The 17,923-nt window shown below is 45.8% G+C and overlaps 1 protein-coding gene across 7 annotated transcripts in view; it reads left to right on the forward strand.

Moving 5' to 3' along the window:
- Positions 1-12,820, forward strand: part of LOC123491642 (polypeptide N-acetylgalactosaminyltransferase 1) — a 49,464-nt gene extending 36,644 nt beyond the window's left edge. For 3 of the 7 annotated variants that reach the window (XM_045223198.1, XM_045223196.1, XM_045223197.1), the window contains 10 exons: positions 3,034-3,200; positions 3,991-4,118; positions 4,230-4,309; positions 6,332-6,502; positions 7,546-7,663; positions 8,153-8,333; positions 9,705-9,844; positions 9,925-10,023; positions 10,395-10,529; positions 12,426-12,820. In XM_045223198.1, coding sequence (XP_045079133.1) covers positions 3,034-3,200; positions 3,991-4,118; positions 4,230-4,309; positions 6,332-6,502; positions 7,546-7,663; positions 8,153-8,333; positions 9,705-9,844; positions 9,925-10,023; positions 10,395-10,529; positions 12,426-12,572 — 1,366 coding nt within the window. In that variant the 3' untranslated portion in view covers positions 12,573-12,820. The other 4 variants (XR_006661502.1, XR_006661503.1, XM_045223200.1 and 1 more) reach the window with 4 other exon arrangements.
- Positions 12,821-17,923: the final 5,103 nt, after the last annotated feature.

A 17,923-nucleotide genomic window follows, 5' to 3' on the forward strand; every position in this document is an offset into this window, starting at 1 on the left:
CTCCCTTCACCTGCTTTTCCAATTAACAGATAAGACTCAGTCAATAGCAGCAGTGACTGGGCTGAAGCTGGGCTGGGTGGGGGGGAGCTGAGCTGAGTAGGGCTGGGTGTGGCTGGAGCTGGAGCTGGGTAGAGCTGGGTGGGGCTGGCCTGGAGCTGGGCTGGGTGGGGCTGGAGCTGGGTAGGGCTGGGTGGGGCTGGCCTGGAGCTGGGCTGGGTGGGGCTGGAGCTGGGTAGGGCTGGGTGGGGCTGGCCTGGAGCTGGGCTGGGTGGGGCTGGAGCTGGGTAGGGCTGGGTGGGGTGGGGGGTGGTGAGAAATCATCAGAGACAACACATTCAATCATATACTAGACCAACATGAGCGAAGACCCCTTCTGATGCTTTAGAATTTAACTGTTAGTATGGAGGTTGGGTGGGGAGGTCAGTATGACACTGCCGTATAGTGTGTGTATGTTTGTGTGTGTGTGTGTGTGTGCGTGCGTGCATGTGACAGTTTCCATGACCACACTTTTGAGGAATATTGGGCTCTGACTAAATCTGCTTTTATGAGCGTGTGCGTGTGTGTGTGTGTGTGCGTGTGTGTGTGTGTGTGTGTGTGTGTGTGTGTGTGTGTGTGTGTGTGTGTGTGTGTGTGTGTGTGTGTGTGTGTGCATGTCTGTGTGTGTGTACTTGTGTGTGTGGGCACTCCAGAGTTCTGAGTGTTTAATCAGAACCAGTGTGCAGCCCGTGCTGACCTCCCCCACAATGTACTGCCTCACCCACAGCCTGCAACTGATTACACTATTATCCAGTTGTTCGTTTCACAACTTGTCTACACTCTCTTCCATGTGTATGTCTCACACACACACGTCTGGAAAGTCATGCTGTTAGCTCGCAGGGTTAGGTAAGTGTGTGTGTGTGTGTGTGTGTGTGTGTGTGTGTGTGTGTGTGTGTGTGTGTGTGTGGTGTGTGTGTGTGGACAGGCTCCCAAGCAGTGGCGGCTGCTGAGGGGAGGACGGCTCATAATAATGGCCGTAATGGCGTGAATGGAATGGTATCAAACATGGTTTTCATGTGTTTGATGCCATTCCATTCACTCCATTAAACTCCATTCCAGCCATTATTATGAGCCGTCCTCCCCTCAGCAGCCTCCACTGCTCCCAAGGCAGGGTGTCACTGTTTTTAAAGTGAAAAATCTGATGCAACTGTTTTACTCCCTCCCTAAGAGCAGAAACACACACACTCACACACACACACACACACACGTATACACACACACGTACACACACACACATATCACACACACACACACACACACCGATTGCGTGTGTGTGAGGTAATAGGTTCCAGAGACAGAGCAGCCGGAGGAGGGAAGGAATCCTGACCTCTTCTCTCTCCTCCGCTGCTACATTCCTTCACTCTGAGGGAGGGGTGGCGAGAGAGTGAACATTCTGCAGATATATGGAGGGAGGGGGAGGGAGGGAGGAAGGAGCAGGTGGGAGGGAGGGAGGAAGGGAGGGGGATTGAGGGAGGGAGGGAGGGAGGGGGATTGAGGGAGGGAGGGAGAGGAGGAATTGAGGGAGGGAGGGAGGGAGGGAGCAGGAGGAATTGAGGGAGGGAGGGATTGAGGGAGGAGGGAGCAGGAGGGATTGAGGGAGGGAGGGAGAGGGAGAGGAGGGTTTGAGGGAGGGAGGGAGCAGGAGGGGATGAGGGAGGGAGGGAGGGAGCAGGAGGGATTGAGGGAGCAGGAGGGATTGAAGGAGGGAGGGAGCAGGAGGGTTTGAGGGAGGGAGGGAGCAGGAGGGTTTGAGGGAGGGAGGGAGCAGGAGGAATTGAGGGAGGGAGGGAGCAGGAGGAATTGAGGGAGGGAGGGAGCAGGAGGGTTTGAGGGAGGGAGGGAGCAGGAGGGTTTGAGGGAGGGAGGGAGCAGGAGGAATTGAGGGAGGGAGGGAGCAGGAGGGTTTGAGGGAGGGAGGGAGCAGAATGCAAATTTTCCTGATCTTTTAAACCCACTCATGTCAAAATCCATGTCCCACGCCATCTGCCGTGTGGATCCAGCTGTGTGCTGAAGTTATTGGGGACGATATGCATCATATACTGTATATTAATGATGAAATGATGTGTTGCTAATCTGTTCACACTGACATCTATATCATGAAGCTCATTGTTCCAGGACCACAAGATACATTACTGCAGTTCATCATGAAAGGCCCTTCTGTGTGTGTGTGTGTGTGTGTGTGTGTGTGTGTGTGTGTGTGTGTGTGTGTGTGTGTGCTGAGTGGGACTGATGCATATTGTCTCCTCTCACTGAGATGGTAATAAGTCACACTCTCTAATTAACATCACTAATGACCTGTAATAGATCTGCCTGACGCCCAGCATATGTTGTTCTGTGTGTGTGTGTGTGTTCTGTGTGTGTGTGTGTGTTCTCTGTGTGTGTGTGTGTTCTCTCTGTGTGTGTGTTCTCTCTGTGTGTGTTTGTTCTCTGTGTGTGTTTGTTCTCTGTGTGTGTGTGTTCTCTCTGTGTGTGTTTGTTCTCTGTGTGTGTTTGTTCTCTGTGTGTGTGTGTTCTCTGTGTGTGTGTCGTCTTGTATTTGTAGTCTCTAACTTCTAGTTTATCCTCTTCTTTCTCCCTCTCCTTTGCCCTCTCTCTTTTCTCTCCTCTCTCTCTCCTCTCTCTCTCCTCTCTCTCCTCTCTCTCTTCTCTCTCCTCTCTCTCTCCTCTCCTCTCTGTCTCCTCTCTCTCTCTCCTCTCTCTCTCCTTTCTCCTCCCTCTCTCCTCTCTCTCCTCTCTCTCTCCCTCTCTCTCTCTCTCTCTCTCTCTCCTCTCTCCTCTCTCTCTCTCCTCTCTCTCTCTCTCTCTCTCTCTCCTCTCTCTCTCTTCTCTCTCTCCTCTCGCTCTCCTCTCTGTCTCCTCTCTCTCTCTACTCTCTCTCTCTCCTCTCTCTCCTTTCTCCTCCCTCTCTCCTCTCTCTCCTCTCTCTCTCCTCTCTCTCTCTTCTCTCTCTCCTCTCTCCTCTCTCTCGCCTCTCTATGTCCTCTCTCCCCTCCGTAGCTGTAAGAATAAGCTGTATCCAGACGATCTGCCTCGTACCAGTGTAGTGATCGTGTTCCACAACGAGGCCTGGTCCACTCTGCTGCGGACCGTACGCTCTGTCATAGACCGCTCCCCCAGGTCTCTGTTGGAGGAGGTAGTTCTGGTGGACGACGCTAGTGAGAGAGGTACACACGGAGATCCTCTCACCTCACACATCTCCCTCCCTTTGTGTCTGTCTCTTTATCCGGGTTTATCTGGGCTTGTTCCTAAGTGCTGTGTAAGGCTGTGTGTACAATATGCGTGTGTGACTGCGTGTCTGTGTGCGTGTGTGTGTGTGTGTGTGTGCGTGCGTGCGTGTGTGCGTGCACGTGTGTGCGTGCGTGCGTGTGTGTGTGTGTGTGCGCGCGTGCGTGTGCGCGCGTGCGTGCGTGTGTGTGTGTGCGCGCGCGTGCGTGTGTGTGTGTGTGTGCGTGCATGCGTGTGCGTGTGTGTGTGTGTGTGTGTGTGTGCTGTGTCTTGTTGCTCAGCCCAGTGCTGTTAATCCCTGTTTGGGGCAGATTATTAGGTCCCTAAAACCCCGGGAGCAGGAATTACCCCCAACCCCCCTCTGTTCCCCTCTTGACCCCCTGGGATAGAGGGATGGAAGGGAGGAGAGGGGGAAGGGAGAGTGGGTAGGAGTGACATCCTTTACCTTTGAGAGCATGCTCTCTGGGAGGGAGATATCACTTACCACTCAGACCACACACTCTCTCACTCACCATAGTCAGGTATACAGACATGTGCACACAAACACACAAAACACACACACACACACACACACACACACACACACACACACACACACACACACACACAGATTATGGATTCATTCCATCTATGGGTCTGGTAGTACACTAAGTATCTGTTTTTGGGCCTGCCTTTGTGTTTGTGTGTGTGTGTCTGATGTGTTTGTGTGTTTGTGTGTGTGTGTTGTAGACTTCCTGAAGCGTCCATTGGAGCAGTATGTAAGGAGGATGGAGGTTCCAGTCAGAGTGGTGAGGATGGAACAGAGGTCTGGACTGATCAGAGCTCGACTGAAAGGAGCCTCACTCTCCACCGGACAGGTGTGTGTGTGTGTGTGTTTAGGAATTCTGAAATGCTGCTCAGATGCAGCTGTTGTCAGTAGCCTCTCTGTAAGGAGACCAAGAGTAAAGTATGTGTTTGTTCTCATGTAGGTGATCACGTTTCTAGACGCTCACTGTGAGTGCACCATTGGGTGGCTGGAACCTCTGCTGGCCCGCATCAAACTCGACAGGTATGCTACACACCCGCAGGCACACACACACGTACATGGGTGTGCGCACACACACACACCACACACACACACACACCACACACACCCACACACTCACGTAGACACACGCTGGGTACAATAAATAAATCAGTAACAGTTTGTTGAGCCTCCAGGGGGCTTGTCCTTGTGTTTTTATTTGATGCTTAATTACAAAGCCTCTGTTTACTTATGCCCTCAGGCTGGTACACACACACACAGCAGCCGGGCAGAGGGAGAGAGATAGAGGTCAGATTGTATTCCGTGCTACAGCTGTAAATGCGCTGAGCTGAAAGCAGCACTTGGTCCTCTGTAGCTCAATTGGTAGAGCATGGCGCTTGTAACGCCAGGGTAGTGGGTTCAATCCCCGGCACCACCCAAACGTAAACATTTATGCACACATGACTGTAAGTCGCTTTGGATAAAAGCGTCTGCTAAATGGCATATTATTAATTAGGTATCTTTTGAGTAGTGTAACTTGGTGGAGAAAAATAAAACAATGTTTTATTTCACCTAATTTTAACATTCTTCTGTCATAAAGAGCACATGTTCAACTTAATAAAAAACATGTTTTCCCATCTCAAGAAGTTAAATAAAATAATACTATAGTAAGTGCCAAATAAAGTAACAGGGTTGACCGTAACAGGCTTGACCGTAACAGGGTTGAAGACTTCATCTTAAATTAGCCATAAATCCCCTTGTGACGGGGGGAATGGAAGCTTGATGGGTTTGATGGGTGCAACGAGAGGGGCAATTGAAAGCAAGCTTCACTAAAACATAGAAATTGTCAAAACATTTCTAGCCTGTCTATCTGTGGGTAACAGGGTTGACGTGTTATGCTCTACCCGCTCGGTTTTCCACCACAAAACACCAGAAAATGGCCAAAAAGAGTAGAACCAGCTCACCTGCTTTTACACTATGATCTGACTGTTGGATGTTCAGTTTTAATTTATTTTTTTTATTTTTAAGGAATAGTTTCACCATATTAAAATGAGAGTTCAGTTCACGTAACAGGGTTGACCTTAACACGAGGGACAGTATTTTTTTTTAACCTTAAATGAATCACTAATCACATTAAATAAATAATAATCTTCAGAAATGACTTTGTCAAATCAACAAAGCAACTAGGGCTTTACAATGACGGTGAAAACGTGGATAAATGTTGGGGTTGATAAGTGCAGAAGCTGTCATGCCTCTCTCATTCACATGTATTGGCTGTGCCCCAAACTAGAGGGATTCTGGAAGTCAGTTTTCCAGACGTTCTCAGAAGTGCTGAAGCGGCCTTTCGAACCCAACCCATTGATTGCTCTTTTAGGCGTCACCCACAGCCAGGAGGGTTCTCATTATCTTCCTGGCAGGTGGAAGCTGGGGAGGTGTAGTTGGGCTGAAATGGGAGGGTTAGCTGTATGGGGACCTGGGATTGTGGGAGGAGGGAGGGAAAGGGGTTCTTCTGGTCTTCCACAACATTTTTTACTTTTTACACCATGCTATGATTAAACTGTACCATAGTACACTTAAGCAATAAGGCCCAAGGGGGTGTGGTATATGGCCAATATGCCATGGTTGTCAGCCAATCGGCATTCAGGCCTCAAACCACCCAGTTTATACTCTGATGTTTCTCATGACTGGTATCAATAAAACATTTAAACTGGATAAATGTTGGGGTTAAGTGGGTTCAAATCTTCCTAGAAGTCTCAGAGGATGCACAGAGGGACATTGATTGATGTGTGTGTGTGTGTATGTGTGTGTGTGTGTACAGCATGATAGTAGTGGCAGGAGCAGACATGAGTTAAGTATGTTGGTCTTCCTCCACTAGGACACAACACCAGACTCTAGTAACTGCTGTTGTCAACACAGTAGAGGTCTGCAGATGTTCTGGATATTAGGAATGATTGAAATTTAAATGATTACGACTCACAAGTCCAAGCATCTACTCAACACTTTGTCATTGTGGACCTAAACGTCTTCTTATGTGGATCTAAAGGTGTGTAAATATGTGTGTTGCAGGAAAACGGTGGTGTGTCCCATCATCGACGTGATCAGTGATGACACGTTTGAGTACATGGCTGGTTCTGACATGACCTACGGAGGCTTCAACTGGAAGCTCAACTTCCGCTGGTACCCCGTACCCCAGAGAGAGATGGACCGCCGCAAGGGAGACCGCACTCTGCCTGTCAGGTAGTACACACACACACTACCCATCTACAGCGCTGGCGTAGAGACTGGGACGTAGGGTAGACTCTCTTCAGCTCCAGTCAGTGAGGATTGATTAGTAATGTCAGCCCTACTCCCAACATTCTACTAATTCTAAATGTAATAGGCTAGTAGTAGTGGTGTAGCTGGGACTTAATTCTAAGTTATGTTTTCAGTCAAATACATGAGCTCAGTGTGGTGTAGCTGTGTTGCTGTGTTCCTGTGTAGTTGAGGATGGGGAAACTGGGAACATTCAGGAATAAAACCCAGGGTTTGTTTTCGCTTGTCCGTCATCACCTCTTCCTGTTAGTGTTCCCCACCAGTCCAATTGGGACTATCAGAGGCACATTCAGCGGCCCCGTTTCCATTCAGAGTCCCTGCTTCCATCACAACACAGGGAAAGAGACTAGTCTATTAACTGTTTGTGAGGTGACCTGGCTAAAGTAGTTTTAGTAAAACAACATGTTCTTGAGTTTATCTTTAGCCAAGGTGTTTTTCTGTTTTCCCCTGCCTGCGCCGAGGTGTTTTGCTCCTTTTCTGTTCCCAGCTGGCCATCAACAGAATGTGTGTGACTCCCCACACAGGGAACAGCTCTACAGCTCAGATCGGGTTCCCACAATATGTTTCCCCGGGGGGACGTGTGCTGTTCTATTTGTAGTTCCGTGTGGCACTGGCACCATGTTCCCTGTTGTCTTCCTGCTCAACCTCCTGAAAACAAGTCTTTAGCTCAGTGACATGTTGAAAATATCCCTCCTTCTGAGAGACTGACCGGGAGAGAGAGATGGATTGAGATGGAAAAACAGGAAAGAACATTCTCTGGAGGTCGACTTGATGTGTTTGTGCCTCTGAAGATACCATCTCTACTGACAAACTTGTGATCTCTGTCGCAAACATCCACCAGAATGTAGTTTTGGAGTGTGTGACTGTTTTCTTCTTTCTACCCCATCTCCCTCTCTTTCTCTCTCTCTCTCTCTCCCCCCCCTACCTCTTTCCCTTCCCTCCCGCTCCCTCTCTCCCCCTCTCTCCAGGACTCCTACCATGGCCGGTGGGTTGTTCTCTATAGACAGAGATTATTTCCAGGAGATAGGGACGTATGACGCAGGTATGGACATTTGGGGAGGAGAGAACCTGGAGATCTCCTTTAGAGTGAGTACACGCACACACACAGGGCACACACACACAGGGCACGCAAAGACACACACAGGGCACGCACACACAGGGCACACAAAGACACACACAGGGCACACAAAGACACACACAGGGCACACAAAGACACACACAGGGCACACAAAGACACACACAGGGCACACAAAGACACACACAGGGCACACAAAGACACACACAGGGCACACAAAGACACACACAGGGCACGCAAAGACACACACAGGGCACGCAAAGACACACACAGGGCACGCAAAGACACACACAGGGCACGCAAAGACACACACAGGGCACGCAAAGACACACACAGGGCACACACACACAGGGCACACAAAGACACACACAGGGCACGCACACACAGGGCACGCAAAGACAACACACACACACACACACAGGGCACGCAAAGATACACACACACACAGGGCTATGTAGTTGTAACAAGAGTGTTTTTGGTGTGTGCTTGGTGTGTTGTAGATCTGGCAGTGCGGGGGGACGTTGGAGATCGTGACTTGTTCTCATGTGGGTCACGTGTTCCGGAAGGCCACGCCCTACACGTTTCCAGGGGGAACGGGTCAGATCATCAATAAGAACAACAGACGCCTGGCTGAGGTCTGGATGGACGAGTTCAAAAACTTCTTCTACATCATCTCCCCTGGTGAGTCTGAGTGAGAGGCGAGGGTTGGTGTGTATGTGTGTGTCTGGGGGCAGTTTCAAAACAGCAGCCAGGTATGTATGCTCCATCCATTAGCAATGTGACAGTGTGATGTTGCCGTGGTGACCTGACAGAGCGAGGCGAGGGGGGGGGCCAGAGTAATTTCACGCTACAAAGCCTTTATTAACCTTGCCGTCTCACCACTGACACACAGACACACACACAGCCAGCCAAATAGAAAAAGTAGCCAGCAAGGCCGAAGTAGCTCTATTTTGGTGGCCTTTGGGACATTCTAATGCCTTGATTCCATCTGAAATACACAGCGAAATTATTGATACTTTATTGAGTTTACATCCCAGATTAGAAACATTTGTTGTGGTATTGTGTAGAAAGACATGACTTTACAATTTAAATTCAGTGATGATTCATCATCTTCATCGAATGTTTTCAAAATGTATCTGCAGATAATTGCCAAAAAGCCTACCAGTAGCCTGTACAAATTAGGAAGTCAAATGAGCCGATCTCCAACGAGATTCGGTAGACTACAGACTGACGAGATGAAAGTCACTCACTTTAGCGTCACTTTCTGGCAAGCCCTGACATCCTAGGAAAGGAAACCTAGGAAATCCTTTGGTTGCCTTGTCCCGATGCGATACCATGGACATATAACCACGTTGCATGATTTCTGAATGGCAAAGGGATATAGGAGACTTTATTCAGTCAGTTCCACACCTTTTATAAACTAGTCATCACTTGCTATTCAGTTGTCAATCAACACACAGTAAATAGCCTAGACCACTCTGCGTGGCTGACTATGTGAAATGCGAAATAAAATACATGAATGTCTCAGTAAACAATAATTAGGTCGTGGATTTCGACTCATCGTTACCACTTACATTACATGGGACGTGCAAATTCACGAGCATCATGCTCTCTCCCTCCTCGGTGTAAAGAAATTTGACTGCAACCAGAGATCTGTAGGCAATATAATGACAAGATGCTCATGTCTCCGCCCCAACAATGGGAGTCGTCGTCCCAATGGTGGGAAGGCAGGCGACAAGCTTAGGTCCAAGATAATACCATAGAAACGCATTGGGCTTATTTTGGACAGATTTTGGCGAGTGTGAAACCTCTCGCTTCGCCTCTTCCTCTCTGCTCCATTTCCCTGTCATCGCTCGCTTTGTGACTGACAGGTGCCTATCCTATAAATAGATCACTAGAAGATGCATATTGTTCATTCTAGCGGGAGAGGGCTCGATGGACGAGTGAATTTAAACATTTAAATGAAAAGTGGAAAATGTAGCTGGCTGAAAATGAGTCTGTAACCGGCTGATTAGCCGACAGCCGGCGCTAATGGAAAACACTGTGTTTCAGGTGTGACGAAGGTGGACTATGGTGACATCACGTCTCGCTCCTCTCTGAGACAGAAGCTGCAGTGTAAACCTTTCAGCTGGTACCTGGAGAACGTCTATCCTGACTCCCAGATACCACGACACTACTACTCACTGGGAGAGGTACACACACGCTAAACACACACTAAACACACACACACACTGAATCAGTGATAATTGTTGGTTGTGTGTTGTTCTGTCAGATCCGTAACGTGGAGACTAACCAGTGTCTGGACAACATGGCCCGGAAGGAGAATGAGAAAGTTGGCATCTTCAACTGCCATGGCATGGGAGGAAACCAGGTAACTAGAACTGCCATGGCATGGGAGGAAACCAGGTAAGTATAACTGCCATGGCATGGGAGGAAACCAGGTAAGTATAACTGCCATGGCATGGGAGGAAACCAGGTAAGTATAACTGCCATGGCATGGGAGGAAACCAGGTAACTAGAACTCTATAACTGATCAGCTGAGGAGAGGACAACAGTAATATGATCACCTTTAGTGTTTATCATAGTGACAAACATTAACCTGAGCAACCTGTCAACCTGAGCAACTTCTCTGACCACAGAGGAGAGAGATACAATGTAAATGAGAGAGAGCGAGAGAGAGAGGGAGAAGGAGAGAGAGAAGGTCTCTTGTCTTCCCCTCTGACCGTGTGTCGTCCCCTGCAGGTGTTTAGCTACACGGCCAATAAAGAGATCAGGACAGATGACCTGTGTCTAGACGTGTCCAAACTCAACGGTCCTGTCATGATGCTCAAGTGTCACCACCTCAAAGGAAACCAGCTCTGGGAGTATGACCCCATGGTACGTCTGTCTGTCTGTCAACAGTAAACAAAAACAAAACAAACAAAAAATACTAATACCCTATCCTTTCACTTGTCTTTTCTTACTAGCACTGACTTTGCTGATAGCTGCTTTATTGAGGAAAAGTTTGACTTACTACATTTTATGACTGTGCTGGTTGTTGTTTTAACCTAGCTACCTTAAAGTAACTGTCCAGTGTTTCCAGATTTCTATGAAATATGACATATAATTAATTACAATATGAGTGAAATATATATTTTTCCTTACCAAAAAAAAAAAAAGATAAGTGTGTTAAAAAGCAGCTTTTCTGTGTTGGAATGGTGCGGGCGTACCCCAAGAACCGAATGGTGTGGGCGTATACTAGGGATAAAAAATATTCATGCGAGTAGATCGCTGATTGGCCAGCGCATCATCATCATCATCTATGAGGAAATGGCAAGCATTTATTGTCTTTTTGACATACAAGTTTTAGGTGCGGTTTTTGAAGTGTTTTTTTCTCAATTTTATGCTTTGGCCACATACGAATATAGAATGAGTCAACAACATTATTTGGGTATGAGTTAACCTCTACGGGTTCGGTGTCCCGTATACGGGACGGTTGAGCTAATGTGCGCTAATGTGATTAGCATGACTTTTGTAAGTAAAAGCAAACTTTCCAGGACATAGACATGTCTTATATGGGCAGAAAGCTTAAATTCTTGTTAGTTTAACTGCACTGTCCAATTTACAGTAGCTATTACAGTGGAAAAAATACCATGCTATTGTTTGAGGAGAGTGTACAACAACAAAAAACGTATCACGGCAACTGGTTTAATACATTCACCTCTGAAGGTAAATAATGAACTTACATTCAGTAATCTTGCTCTGATTTGTCATCCTGAGGGTCCCAGAGAAATAATGTAGCATAGTTTTGTTTGATAAAATCAATTTTTATATTCAAATGTAGGAACTGGGTTCTACAGTTTGAACCCCTGCTGTCTCTGGCACTACACCCACCCAGCCCAGCCATCTAGATGTGTGAAAGTTAGTGTATAAGCTAATGATCCATCATGTATGACATTCCTGGGAGTGTGTAAACTGACATTTGTTTTACCATATCATTTTTGCATGTTCTCTATAGTTATGTACTTTAAAATGTATCAATTGACTATTTGGCACATTTGGGCAGACTTGGTACAAAATAGTCCAATGCTTCACTGGATCAATCTGAAACTTTGCACACACACTGCTGCCATCTAGTGGCCAAAATCTAAATTGCGCCTAAACTGCAATATTATATTGTGGCCTTTCTCTTGCACTTCAAAGATGATGGAACAAAAAAAACAAAAAACCTGCATGTTTTTTTGTTTGTATTACCTTTTACCAGATCTAATGTGTTATATTCTCCTACATTAATTTCACATTTCCACAAACTTCAAAGTGTTTTCTTTCAAATGGTATCAAGAATATGCATATCCTTGCTTCAGGTCCTGAGCTACAGGCAGTTAGATTTGGGTATGTCATTTTAGGTGAAAATTGAAAAAAGGGGATCGATCCTTAAGAGGTTAACAGAATATTCACTTTTAAAAGTGATATTTTCACTGGACAGTTACTTTAAGATGAATGCACTTTAAAACTGTAAGTTGCTCTGGGTAAGAACGTAGCTAAAATGACTCAAATATAAACAAATTAAATGTTTCTCTGTCTGTTGTCTCTGTAGAAGTTGACCCAGGTCTGTTTCTCTGTCTGTTGTCTCTGTAGAAGTTGACCCAGGTCTGTTTCTCTGTCTGTTGTCTCTGTAGAAGTTGACCCAGGTCTGTTTCTCTGTCTGTTGTCTCTGTAGAAGTTGACCCAGGTCTGTTTCTCTGTCTGTTGTCTCTGTAGAAGTTGACCCAGGTCTGTCTGTTGTCTCTGTAGAAGTTGACCCTGATCCACGTCAACAGTAACCAGTGTCTGGACAAGGCCAGTGAGGAGGACAGCCAGGTGCCCAGCGTCAGAGACTGCACACACACTCGCTCTCAACAGTGGCTGCTGCGCAACGTCACGCTGCCTGAGATCTTCTGACCGCCGTCCACATACACACTGACGGAGAGAGAGCGAGAGGGGGAAGAAGGGACAGAGTCCACACTGAATGGGATGAAGCAGGCTGTCTCTGGACCCTTCTATGGCGGCTAGGTGAGAGGGAACGTGTTTGGACTCACTGGAGGAGAGACTCATACTTTTAAAGACAGACTGGTAATGTTTTAAAGAGAGAGAGAGAGACCTGCTCCTGGAGAGACATGTTGTTAAAGAGAGAGAGAGAGACTCACAGAGAGACACAAGGTTCTGTGTTGCTCACACCTTCCATGGACAAGGCAGTCTCCCCAATGCTGCAAACTCATCACTTATGTTTACCTGACTGCCTGTAATGAATGTGTGTGTGTGTGTGTTTATAGGTTGGGGGCGTGAACGTGTGTGTGTGTGTGTGTGTGTGTGTGTGTGTGTGTGTGTGTGTGTGTGTGTGTGTGTGTGTGTGTGTGTGTGTGTGTGTGTGTGTGTGTGTGTGTGTGAGTGAGTGTGTTCTCAAGTGAAGGGGGCTCATTTCTTAGTGATTTTTTATTTTATTTTTTTCATAGATTTTGGAAATGAACTCTGGAGAACTCATATGAAGGAAGGGGGTGTGTGTGTGAGAGCATGTGAGCATGTGTGTTGGGATATGCCCCCCTGTTGCAGTATTGTATGACTGCGTGTGCATGTGTGAGGACAGCAGTGTCTGTCTCCCTCTAGTGTTCCTCCCCTGAGTTGCAGCCTAAAGAGACAGAGAGAAGGAGATGGAAACAGAGAGAGAGAGAGAGAAAGAGAGGGAAAGAACTCTCCAGCAAAGCACCAAGGAACTCAATGCGCTGAACCACAAACTGAACTGAACCCCTAACAGACGGACCTGCACTGCTACAGACAGATATAGAGACAGAGATAATATGTTTGTGATATACTGAGATTTCTATGTAGACTTTTTTACATGGCTTTGTTTGTTACTGTGAGAGTTCCGCGGAGCAGCGACTCTAGTTTATCTGTCTGTTTATGTCTTTAAGGTAAAGTGTTTAACATAGAGCTAATACGGCTGCTGGTTGACGTTGCCCTTAGCCACAGATCAAGCATCAGCTTACCCTCCCCAAATCCTAACATTAACCATTATGGGTGGGAAACAAGAACTGATCTTAGATCAGTGTCTGGAGGCAACTTGATCCTCCTCCGCTAATACACACACGGCCCTGGGCCCCTGCATATCTGATGTGATGGATCTAATGATCACAGTAACACACCCACACACATATAAATAATCCCACATACAAACACAGTATACACACATGTACACACACACAAGCTGAACTGGACTGACACTTCCATCTTCTCTATCATATCTTCTTCCTGAAGACCTCCTGATGAAACACTCCAATGGCTCCATCCTCCATGGTGTGTGTCTCTGTGTGTGTGTGAGTGTGTCTCTGTGTGTGTGTGTGTGTGTATGCGTGTGTTTGTGTCTAGCACCAACTCCATGCTAACCCCAGCCCGCCAACTCCACCCTTGTCAGCACAAACTAACTCCAGATCAGTTTAATGCGGTTTCTATATCACTGAACAGCACAGTGGAGCTGCATATACTGACCAGAGGTCAGTTTAGGGCAGTATCTCAGTTTCATATATTGATTTATATGCTTCGTATCGTTATAATAATATGGAGGTGGTTCAGGAATGCAGTAAGTGTTTGATCATGAACGTGGGAGAGGGATGCAAGGTGTCCTACAGTATCTCACTCCATAACCAGACTGATCTCTTTCTGGTCAACACATAAACCTCTCTACTCATATCACCCCTTTACTTAACATTTCTCTTATCATTTTGGTTTACCTCTTCTTTTTAGTTTTTTTTTTATCACCCGCTTTTATCAGTTTGCCAGTGTATGAGAGATGACATCTGTCATTAACTATTTCAACCTCCAGTGGGGGAGGGGTTTACACACAGTTCTGACATTCATTTCATTGGCTCATCTTTGCTGTGGAGGCGGGGGGCTTTATTTGACGGATTCATGTTTGATTGAATGACTGTATGATAAAGATGTGTGATTTCTGCTTGGTGGGTTTTGACTGCGAGACAGGCGAGGACTGTTTGTATGTAATGTATTGACTGTCCGGGGGGGGTGGGGGGGGGTTGATTTGACAGCTGTATGAGTTATATCCAGGCTTCCACACTGAGCTGTTTCAAACGTTGTAGAAATAAAAGTGAGAACGTTTACAGAACAACACAACAATAACATGGACTCCTGTCTCTCTCTTTACCCACGCACTCACACATACAGTACCAGTCAAAAGTTTGAACACACCTACTCATTCAAGGGTTTTTCTTTATTTGTACTATTTTCTACATTGTAGAATAATAGTGAAGACATAAAAACTATGAAATAACATATATTGAATCATGTAGTAACCAAAAAAGTGTTAAACAAATCTAAACATATTTTATATTTTGGATTCTTCAAAGTAGCCACCCTTTGCCTTGATGACAGCTTTGCACACTCTTGGCATTCTCTCAACCAGCTTCATGAGGAATGCTTTTCCAACAGTCATGAAGGAGTTCCCACATATGCTGAGCACTGCTTTTCCTTAACTCTGCGGTCCAACTCATCCCAAACCATCTCAATTGGGTTGAGGTTTGGGTGATCTGAAGCAGCACTCCATCACTCTCCTTGGTCAAATAGCCCTTACACAGCCTGGAGGTGTGTTTTGGGTTATTGTCCTGTTGAAAAACAAATGATCGTCCCACTAAGCGCAAACCAGATGGGATGGCGTATCGCTGCAGAATGCTGTGGTAGCCATGCTGGTTAAATGTGCCTTGAATTCTAAATAAATCACAGACAGTGTCACCAGCAAAGCACCCCCACACCATCACACCTCCTCCTCCATGCTTCACGGTGGGAACCACACATGCAGAGATCATCCGTTCACCTACTCTGCGTGTCACAAAGACACGGCGGTTGGAACCAAAAATCTCATCAGACCAAAGGACAGATTTCCACCGGTCTAATGTCCATTGCTCGTGTATCTTGGCCCAAGCAAGTCTTTGGTGTCCTTTAGTAGTGGTTTCTTTGCAGCAATTCGGCCATGAAGGCCTGATTCACGCAGTCTCCTATGAACAGTTGATGTTGAGATGTGTCTGTTACTTGAACTCTGTGAAGCATTTATTTGGGCTGCAATCTGAGGTGCAGTTAACTTTACTGAATTTATCCTCTGCAGCAGAGTAACTCTGGGTCTTCCTTTCCTGTGGCGGTCCTCATGAGAGCCAGTTTCATCATAGCGCTTGATGGTTTTTGCGACTGCACTTGAAGAAATGTATTGACTGACCTTCATGTCTTAAAGTAATGATGGACTGCCGTTTCTCTTTGCTTATTTGAGCTGTTCTTGCCATAATATGGACTTGGTCTTTTACCAAATAGGGCTATCTTCTGTATACCACCCCTATCTTGTCACAACACAACTGATTGGCTCAAACGCAATAAGACGGAAATAAATTCCACAAATTCACTTTTAAGAAGGCACACCTGTTAATTGAAATGTATTCCAGGTGACTACCTCATGAAGCTGGTTGAGAGAATGCCAAGAGTGTGCAAAGCTGTCATCAAGGCAAAGGGTGGCTATTTGAAGAATCTCAAATATAAAATATATATATTTGTTTAACACTTTTTTGGTTACTATATGATTCCATATGTGTTATTTCATAGTGTTGATGTCTTCACTATTATTCTATAATGTAGGAAATAGTACAAATAAACCCTTGAATGAGTAGGCGTGTCCAAACTTTTGACTGGTACTGTATTTATGTGAGACAACAGATTATTTTGAACCCTGGCAGTGATCAGTGCGTCAGTGCTGGTCTGACCTATGAACCCCGCCAGTGATCAGTGCGTCAGTCTGACCTATGAACCCCGCCAGTGATCAGTGCGTCAGTGCTGGTCTGACCTAAAGAGAAGTGTTCTAATTCTATTTCTATGGGTGATTCTGTGTTTCTCGACTGATCATGCTGAGAATAACATTAGTGGCGGCGGTTTTTTATAACAATTTTGTCCTCAAACTGTACAGCACAGTAATAGGTGTCTGTTACTGACCTTTCAACCTTTGACCTTTCAACCTTTGAAATCTTGTAATAACAAGAGGTTCTGTTATAAAGTAATATAGTCTCTGTTAGACTTTACCCACCCACCCTTACCCAGTCATTAAGATTGTATGATAGACTGTATGATAGATTGTATGATAGATTGAATGATAGACTGTATGATAGACTGTATGATAGATCGTCGTGTTTGGAGAACAAAGAATGCTGAGTTGCATCCAAAGAACACCATACCTACTGTGAAGCATGGGGGTGGAAACATCATGCTTTGGGGCTGTTTTTCTGCAAAGGGACCAGGACGACTGATCCGTGTAAAGGAAAGAATGAATGGGGCCATGTATCGTGAGATTTTGAGTGAAAACCTCCTTCCATCAGCAAGGGCATTGAAGATGAAACGTGGCTGGGTCTTTCAGCATGACAATGATCCCAAACACACCACCCGGGCAACGAAGGAGTGGCTTCGTAAGAAGCATTTCAAGGTCCTGGAGTGGCCTAGCCAGTCTCCAGATCTCAACCCCATAGAAAATCTTTGGAGGGGAGTTGAAAGTCCGTGTTGCCCAGCGACAGCCCCAAAACATCACTGCTCTAGAGGAGATCTGCATGGAGGAATGGGCCAAAATACCAGCAACAGTGTGTGAAAACCTTGTGAAGACTTACAGAAAACGTTTGACCTGTGTCCTTGCCAACAAAGGGTATATAACAAAGTATTGAGAAACTTTTGTTATTGACCAAATACTTATTTTCCACCATAATTTGCAAATAAATTCATTAAAAATCCTACAATGTGATTTTCTGGAGAAAAAAAATCTCATTTTGTCTGTCATAGTTGACGTGTACCTATGATGAAAATTACAGGCCTCTCTCATCTTTTTAAGTGGGAGAACTTGCACAATTGGTGGCTGACTAAATACTTTTTTCCCCCACTGTATATACACACACATTATACACAAAATCTATATATATACACATTAAATACAAAAACATAGTCATAGGAAGCACAAATAAAATCTCACAAATCACCCAGGAAAACAGTTAAATTCCTCCACAAATAAGTCCCCAATCAATACTTTCAATTGCCCGAACGGCACTAGAACATCAAGATGTATTTTATATTTTGTTCCAGCAATACGGTACATTAAAACTAAAAGCAGATTTACCTAGCTCGGTGGAGACCTGGGTTCAGTTAAATGGTGTATTGTCTGAAATATAACCTCAGGTTCACCTTTGTAGAAAGAGGAACACAGAAAGGTTAAGTTGGTCCTGTGTGGTAGA

This window comes from Coregonus clupeaformis, chromosome 10 (genome assembly GCF_020615455.1).
Source record: "Coregonus clupeaformis isolate EN_2021a chromosome 10, ASM2061545v1, whole genome shotgun sequence".
Lineage (NCBI taxonomy): Eukaryota > Metazoa > Chordata > Actinopteri > Salmoniformes > Salmonidae > Coregonus > Coregonus clupeaformis.